Here is a 9,119-nt window from a genome sequence, read left to right as displayed (position 1 = left end):
ATATAATATGAAAATGTTCATTTTATCTTATTTTACGGGCGACTCAGTAATTTGCATTTAGATTTTTCGAGTTATTATATACAGAAAAAAATTTACGCACAGAAAATTAACGAAGCAGCGCTAGAGTGACGGTTAGGGGTGTAAACGAGGTAAACACGAGCGAGCCCAGACTCAGCTCTTGTTCGGCTCGTTTATATTTCGAGCTCAAAAAGTGTATTCGTGTTCGGCTCGTTTGCTTAGCGAACCGAACACAAGCTGTTCACGAAGAGTCGTTTTTGACAACCCTAATCGCGTAGAAATAAGATGTTAAGAATTTGGGCAAGGGCAAGATTTAAAACATCATTTGAATTTAATTTAATAAATTTTACTCTATTTCCTTAATTAATACTTTTAATTGATCATGAATCACTGTAGCCTTGTAGTTAATTAAACTTTTTAAAAATACTACAAATATGTAATTGATTAGTAGTATTTCGAGCTCAAACGAGCCGAACACTATATATATATAAAATTAATTAGTAGTATTTCGAACCAAAACGAGTCAAACACAAACGAGCAAATATTTATTCATGTTGTTCGTGTTAGGCTCGTTAACTTAATGAACGAGCCGAACACGAGCAACACGAGCTTCTTGACAAACTTAATCCGCGGTGCCAAGAAATTGCATTAATTACTCGGCATTTTTATAAAAAAATTTTTGATCTGACAAATGAAAAAATAAAAATAAATTGAAACTAGATTCAGGAGATCTGTGCTTCTCTCATTCTGCTAACTCCGGATAGATTAGTTTCCTATGTTTTATTTATTTATTTGTTTTCTCTGTATATTATTTTTCCGCATAAAAATAAAAAACTGTGTTGTGAATTGTTTTCTACATATTTTTTTGCAATACAGAACTATCTTCTGTAACCACATGTCAGAGTTAAGAGTAGAGTCAATGAGAGAACAAAGCGAATTCAGAGGTATTGTAAAGGGAACCGAGGTAGGGAGTCCCAATGTCCTGTCTCCTTTTTATCGTCCTTTTATTTTTTTATTTATAAGAATGTATTTGATATAATTATAAAAATGAGAAAATAGTTATGAAAATAATTTTTAATATGATTAATGTTTTAATAAATTGTATGAATTTCATTCCTTATATGTATTACAATTTGACATTCCTTATATGTATTTTGATATGACGGTAATTGATATGCCGATTCTTAGAATGCGGTTGAGCGAAGCGATCGACTGGGTGGCGACCGTGCCTTAAGTTTGGTTGACCGATGCGTCAGGTCAAACGACGATCTCGTCCGCAACAGCAAGAGTCAGTCGGTCGTCCAATCGCGATCGGAGAGTTTCTGCCTGTGCTTCTATAGGTCGATTGATCAATTAATGAGTAGGTTCATTTGTTGTTTTGGCTCAAGTCTTACGAGTCTACATCTCATCTACCTGGTCGATTCATCGTCTCAACCGGATACCTTTATTTGCACGGTCTTAGGAGGATACTATCGCTGCATATATGAGGTATCTAATGAGACTTGTTGTTATGATGGAGTATGTCTCGCCCTTGGCAGATCTTGTCTTCATCGAGCAAGGGACCATCTCCAGAGCTTTGAATTGTTTCGGGTTTCGCAGCTTCACCTGTTTGGTGATGACTTGTCGATCAATTGTTTACCCTTGGGGGAAGCTTTTTGATTTTAGCCGTTGCAGAAGTTCTTGAATCTTTCGATTTCCTTTTTCGTCTTGTCTAGGTAACTTGCCATCAACCTCTCTGGCTTCAAATTCCTCGTTAACCCAATTTACGACCAACAAGGAGTCAGACCTTACTAGGATGTCGCGAGCGCCAATCTTGTAGGTATGGTGGAGCCAGGCAATTATTGTTCGTACCCTATCTGATTAATCGTGACATCGAACTCAACCAAGATTGTCTGGTAGAAATGTTCTTCGACTGGGTTGCAATGGACTAGCCCTAATCCAGCTATTGCCTGTTTGGAGGCTCCATCGACGTATAAGATTCATGTCTTGTCCTCAGTGATGATTCTTTCATCCGACTTCTCTGTCGTCGAGAAGTCAGCCAGAATTTTGTGATTGCGTGGGCTTTGACTGTCGTTTGAGGAACATAGGTGATGTTGAATTCACTAAGCTCTACCATTCACTTCAGCAGTTCACTGGAGTGCTGCAACTGTGTGAGCAAAGATTTCAACGGATGGTCCATGATGACCCGGATCAGATGCATCTTAAAGTACGGTCACATCCTATGAGTAGAAATAATTAAAGCGAAGGTTAGTTTTTCCATAATTGGATATCTGATTTTGGTGTCACGGCTCGTATATTAGATTGGGTATTGTTTCCCGCCTCCTCTCAGGCTAGAACTGAGCTTACAGCCTCTCACTCGACTCCCAGATATAGCGATAGCACTTCCGTTGGTTTCGAGCTCTGAAACATTGGTAGAGATGCTAGGAAATCCTTCAAGTTTATGAACACCTCTTAGCATTCGGTTGTCCATTCGAAACGCTGATTTTTCCTTAGTTCCTTAAAAAAATGTTGCACACTTGTCATCCGACTTATAATCATCTAGAACTCTGATTTCAACAAACTTATAGTCAAACTGGCCGAATCGACGAGACAAATCTAGCGGTACCAAAGTTGGCCCTATTCGAGTCAAATCAAGCCTAGATCAAGCCGTTAAACCATTTTTGAGAATTTTTTATGCATAATTGTAATGTCAAATGAATTCTGAATCTAACATGCTTATAGTCAAATCGATATTCTCGACGAGACGAATCTAAATAGCCTAATATTTCTCAATGATGTCATCATTAAAACAGTTAAATGTCTATTGAACGTCGTTCTCTTCATGCTATCCAATCAGAGTGATCTGGATTCTTTACTTATTTGTAACATTGACTCTATGAATAGATTTCTACCACTCACTTGAAATGGGACCTAGACCAGGAGCAAAAGAAAAGTAGAAGGAACTGAAGAAAAGTAAAACCTGAAGCTCAACATCACTTCTATACTACAAATATATGTCATGTCTCGGGATCTATGCGGATGATGAAAATAAGTTGGTAGCATATCAAGGATTTTTTTATAATATTTTTTTTTTATTTTTTTCAAATTTTTATTTACTGTTTCGAATATTTTATTTGTATTTAATTTTTTTAATATTTTGTTAAAAAAAATTTTAGCATTAATAACTATTTTTATCTTAAAATAATAAGAAGAATAATAGTAATAATAACAGATAAATAAAAAAGAAAAAAAATATTAAATAGTTCCAATAATTTTTAATTAATAATAATATTAATTATTAAGTAAAAAATAAAAAAAAATGTAAGATAAAAAGAGAGGATTATTGGTATATAAATACCGATTTTTTATCTTAGAAGGGTCAAAATTGACATTTATAAATGCCAAAACGGAGATTTTGTGATTTCAATTATTTTTTTTTTCAAAAAATGCAGAGTATTTAAAAGAATTTTTTAATTCGTCGGTTTTAAGAAAATACTCGTGAAGAAGTGGCACTTGGAAGATGTACAGTGATTGTTGATAAAAAATTAGTTCATTTGCATACATACTGTTAGCTGGAGCCCGATCTTCGCCTCTCGACATCCCGATTCGCGAATGGGGAGCTGTTCCCACCCAACTGTTCCCGCGAACAGTTCCGTTGTTTCGCAAAGTGTCACACCCGCACCCCCCGCATCCTTTTTATCGTGAAACCGAGAGGTCTCATTGGGTCTTCGACAATCTTTCTTCCTTTTGCTTGAGCAGCAAGATTAAACAAGAAGAAAAAGAAATTAGTGTTCTCTCCTTCAGTTTTCTGCACGGCATTTTTTGGTGTTCTTCTTCGGGCTTCCTCGGGATAGAGGAAGAGAAGTGCAAACAGTAATTCCTTGCTGCAGAAGAAAAAAGAAAGAAGAAGAAGAAGATTGTTCTCCCTTGACTTCTTCTTGTTAGCTTGTGGCAGAAGAGAAATTATGTTTATTTATCTTGTAAGTTTATCTTCTTCGGTGTATCTCGGTGTAGAGAGAGAAAAAAAGATAGCAAGGAAGTGAGCGATCCTTCTTGCAAGTCAAGACGTCGACTAATGTAACTTCCTCAAGTAGTAAAATCCTCTGCAACTCCGTGGATGTAGGCACTTTGCCGAACCACGTAAATCTATTTATTCTTCCGTGTTACTATTTTCTAGTGTGAATTTTCTCGTTTTATTTTTCTCTTCATCAAAGATCGTTCTTCTTTTATATATATATATATCACAAATCTATTTATATCACCCAAACCTTTCATATCCCATATTTAAATTACTTTTTACATTTAACTTAAAATGATAATATTTTTGGCGTGATGATATTTTTGGTGTATATAGATGTATTAAAAAAAACTTAAGTGTTATATATAAAAATCACTAAAATTTTTAGATCTGCACCGGCCCTTAATTATTTTTTTCTCAAGCCGGCCTCCTAATGAGTCAAGAATAGGCAAGAAATGAGCAATTAATTTTATCTTGGAAATAAGTTATAATCAAACATCACCTCAAAAAAAATTAAAAAAAAATCATTTTATAAGCACATGCAAATAATAAGTTTAAAATATTTAATAAGACTCCCTGCGAGTGAAAAGAATACAGAGAGATACACTCAAATCAACTATCTACAAACACATCGTTCCAACATTTTCCCTGTATCTCACAAGAGAAAGCCCTGGCTGAAATCCCCCTCCTCAACCCTCTCGGCTTCACAAAAATTTTATGGAGAAACACCGATGTAAAAGATACATCTATCGCTCGAATCAAAGATTTAAGAACACTCCCGATAGCATATTCAATTGAACTTCTGAAAGCGCCATAACAATTATCAATTACAAGGTTAACAATTATATGAAATTAAAAAATCATAAATTTGGATAAAAAACTAAAAATACAATAATAAAAGTTAATTCATTCATGAAATTAATTAAATTATCATGATTACAATTATAGATAATAAGTCAGCAACATTTATTTATAAATCACTCATTTACATAATTGCCCACATGGATTGACAGAGGAAAATTGAAGGGATTTTATGTGCGAATGTGAAATCGACATTTTCAACAGTTGGGAAGAATCCATAAGAAGCATACAGTCGAAGGATATATGAGGAGCAACAATATATGCTCATATTCAACACAGTCAACCACACAATTGTTTCTATGTTTCACCCCCAAATTCTCCAAAATTAGTTGTTGCCGGCCTTCTGCCATTAGCATTCACAACAAAAGCTGTTGTTTTTCAATCTCTCACCGCCGAAAAAATAAATTGAATTATCATTTATATTACTTCGAATTTATATTTTAGCTCCTCATTACTCTGATAATTTTATTTTTTTTATGAAAAATTACCAAAAAAAATGGTTTTTTTTTAGGTAATGCTGATAAGGAAAATTTCCTTCAAAATGTCTAAGCTTTCAGAATCAATCCTCTTTCATTTGCACTCTTAGGGTCTGTTTGGGGCAGTTGTTGATTATTTATAATCTGCTGATAAACAGATTATTCTGATAATCTGCAAATTATCAGAATAATTATCAGAATATAAGTTATCTTGATGTTTGGGGGGGCTTATTCAGAATAGTTTATTGATAGTTGTTGCTGGATAAATATTCATTCTACCCATATTTGATGAAAATGTTTGCAATAGAATTAAATGAGCGCATACAAAGTACTTTAAAATCTTAGCAACATGATACTTTAAAATGAACAGCCATTTGAATCAGAAATACAAATCCCAACAATCAGTATAATGACTTCCTCTATATGAAGCACTTGCACAACCGAGGAAAGCAAGAGACAACTTCCGCATCAAGGCTCACCATATACTTGCAAGAAGTAGTTGTTCATACGGTTTTATGCAAAAGCTAATTCATCGTATTATGGAGCTGCCAAATTGGGGTTTGTAATACCCATTTTTGGATGAATAAACATTTGCAGATTAAAATGAGAAAACACCAAAGCATACCAGTTTATAATGAGAAACTATTTATAATGAGAAATTCCATGTATGCTCCATGAGAAAACACCAAAGCATAGCAAGAGAAATAATGGGAAACTATTTATAGAGATATAGCAAAGAAGTTGTTCATACGGTTTCAAGCAAAAGCTAATTCGTCATATGAATTACTAAGGGTACTTCATCCGAAAATGGGGATTTACAAAGCCCAATTTGGTAGCTCCATATATGGTCCATAAGAAACTCATTATGCATACCCCAACTCCATAAGCACCATCTACCTCATCAGAGACAACACAAAACCCATTAAAAATCACTTCCTCTACTAGACATAGGAAAAATACAGTAGTGATAGGAAAAGAACACCTATAATGGAGAACACAAATCATTTGCAACTACCCGTAATGAAAAAAAAAAGAACACACATATCAGCAGTGTAAGCCTTTTTGTACTGCCTCCTTTACTACAAATATTAGAAAATAATGAAGCATTGACATTACCTACTTCTCTGTGCCACCATGTAAAAAATCAGAATGTTACATAAACATAGCTTCATTTTCATATAACAACATCATGCACAAAATGTAAATGGATGCTTCCTTTATCAGAGAGCAACATTCCTAAAAAAAAAAATAGAGCTATAGATAATTCAAATCATACTCTTAAAATTTAATTCTCGAATGAAGCAAGTGTACGCCTTTCTTGAGCTAGAAATTCATAAGCCTTAAAGCACTTTGCTAGGTTCTTCATGTTCTGATTAAGTTCATAAGCCTTTCATATAAGAACTGCAAGCATTGCAATTTTCATTTTCACTTGAGACATATATAAGACCTTCATAATTTCTATATTGTAGAGAGGTAGAGAAATGAGATCATTTTTTAAAATAGTAACTCTCCCCCAAATGAGATAAACATTATCTCCTAAGAGTTAAACCTAAATTGATTTCCTTTTTCTCCTAACAATTAACTTATCACAGAACAGGGGAAAGCATATATAATAATTTCTCTAAAGCATGTAATTCATTATATGAATCATATGGCTCCCAATGGAAAGCATATAGTCATTACAGTACTGGCTCATGAATCTTATGGCTCCCACCATCTAGCTCATCAGAGGCAGCACAAAACCTATGAAAAATCACTTTCTTTACTGTAGATAGGAAAAAAAAACTCAGAAGAATATACCACGTGTCTTCTCTATATATATGGAGAACTCGTGAATTATTTCGATCCACCACTAAACTTCTCAGAAAATTTTCAAGAAAATACAAGAAGGGAGTGCGAAGAAGGGGCACCTTTCGATCCACCACCTAACGAACGGGGAATGGGAGAGGGGAGGGGTGCACGATATCGAGAGCCGAGAATAGGGAAGCATGATCACAGAGCAAGGGCAACGACAGAGGAAACGAGATCGTGGGGTTGATGAGTAATAAGCTGAGCCTAAATACAATAATGCATTGAGGCTCTCCCAACGAAAAACAATCGAACAGATTTTAACATAAACCCTTAAGCGTTACCCGACCATTGGCCCCAATGCATTAAACAAACGCCTCCGCAACATTACTAAAACGACGAATGCAGGAATAAGCTGCACCAAACGGACCCTTATTCTCCATTTCACCCTAGAGATTGTCAGAATTACATTTTACCAAAGATTGTCTGATGCCTCAAGTCGGCCAATTCTTCATTAGAAATTTCCTAACAGTCATTATCCATCTCCATTGGGGGTGGATGAGGATGAGGACAAGCACTTTGAGCACTAGAAACGACAACAACAACGTCAGAATTATCTGCTGCAATAGAATGTGATCTTATGTGGCCGCCTAGAGCTTGCCCAGATGGAAATTCTTGCTACAAATGTTGCACACGTGATTTCCAAAATTCTTCGGTGATTTTGTAACAATTTGAGAATCGCCATTCCGATTAGTCAATTTTTTAGATCCTCCTCACTTTATTGTGTCCTGTGCGGTGGCCGCCAAGAGCTTGATATGAATCAAAGCGCTTGTTGCAGATTTTGCAGACATACATTTTTCTGTTGCAAAAACTCTGCATTCCAGATTCAGAATCACATTAAATTGATAAACTCCTCTTTTCTTTTTTAAGAGCGGCAGGATTGATATCACCATGATCACTGCTACTTGTTAAAGACCAGACCTTTGGCTTTTTGGACTGTTGACCTTCATCCTCAGAAGGAAAAGAATGAACTTTATTTCCAAATCCAATTGTAAGAGAAATCTTACCAATTGAATCATATCAAATTAGCATATTCTTCTACGAGCATCAACTCCTTGCAGTTCTTAAGGGAGAAACAAAAAACAGACACATTTGCAACCTTTGGTGCACTCCCCGTCTTCTTCTTCTTCTTCGGCGGCATTGAAAATATACTCAACTTACCATAAGGTTGGCCCAACATTTCATTCGATTTGTAAGTTCCCCTGCTCCTTAAATCATCATCGTTGTCCCCATGAATGAGCTCTTCCCTGGTTATCTGAAACGATGCATTCAATGAAGAGGAATCCTTCTCTAGCTTGACACGGTTCTTATCCTTAAAATTCTCCAGTCGCTCCATCTCAAACCGCTGCGACTTCTTTGGATTGATTATAAGGCCATGTTCGCTCAACGACTTGTCTTCATCCTTCATGGGAGGGCTCAGCACAACATGAGATCTCATGTGACCTCTAAGAGATCTCCAATTGGGGAAGCATTGTCCGCATGTTGTACAACTGTGCTTCTCCATTGCAGCAAACATAATGATTGAATGAAAATTGCAGAAGCTAGGAATCAAAAGAGAAGAGATTCTAGACCACAAAGTGCCATGTTAGGATTACGCCTTGTGATCCTCCGTATTAATGCTGCTGAACTGATTTAAAAAGATCTGATTTTGTATCTCGAACTAAAAAGAAGCAATCTTGGATCGATTATGTAGTTTTTTCTCTGCTTTCCTTAGCAATGGAGCTTCTTTCTTTGTGGATGGGGGAGAGAAATATGATTGCGGAGTTGTTGGTGAGGTGAAATCCGTGCATGGAACCAAGGTTATATGGAGAGCAGGAGAAGAAATTATCGCACGTGTTGAGCGCACAGTACGCCTCGTTAGTGGATTGGACGGTCTTGTTTGCATCATGTAGATGCCAAACATAGCTAAATACCGTTAG

At 35.8% G+C, this 9,119-nt stretch overlaps 1 protein-coding gene across 1 annotated transcript; it reads right to left on the bottom strand.

Annotated features, from left to right (window-relative positions):
• Nucleotides 1-7,665: 7,665 nt before the first annotated feature.
• LOC110020481 (zinc finger protein ZAT1-like) lies at nucleotides 7,666-8,704 on the bottom strand. The gene is made up of 4 exons (XM_020718602.1): nucleotides 8,285-8,704; nucleotides 8,122-8,202; nucleotides 7,918-8,013; nucleotides 7,666-7,818 (listed from the first exon to the last, which is right to left on the bottom strand). The coding sequence occupies exons 1-4, from the start codon at nucleotides 8,702-8,704 to the stop codon at nucleotides 7,666-7,668; spliced, it is 750 nt and encodes a 249-aa protein (XP_020574261.1).
• Between the last annotated feature and the right edge of the window lie 415 nt (nucleotides 8,705-9,119).

Source organism: Phalaenopsis equestris, unplaced genomic scaffold, assembly GCF_001263595.1.
Source record: "Phalaenopsis equestris unplaced genomic scaffold, ASM126359v1 Scaffold000098, whole genome shotgun sequence".
NCBI lineage: Eukaryota > Viridiplantae > Streptophyta > Magnoliopsida > Asparagales > Orchidaceae > Phalaenopsis > Phalaenopsis equestris.
Note: the sequence above shows the minus strand (reverse complement) of the source record. Positions and strands in the feature narration are given on the sequence as shown.

Excerpts from the sequence above, each read along its gene's own strand:
- LOC110020481 (XM_020718602.1), bottom strand. The coding sequence starts at position 8,704 with ATGGAGAAGCACAGTTGTACAACATGCGGACAATGCTTCCCCAATTGG. Across the intron at positions 8,014-8,121 it reads AACAGTCCAAAAAGCCAAAG|AGTTTTTGCAACAGAAAAAT; the intron begins GTCTGGTCTTTA and ends TCTGGAATGCAG. Across the intron at positions 7,819-7,917 it reads ACCGCACAGGACACAATAAA|CAAGAATTTCCATCTGGGCA; the intron begins GTGAGGAGGATC and ends CAACATTTGTAG.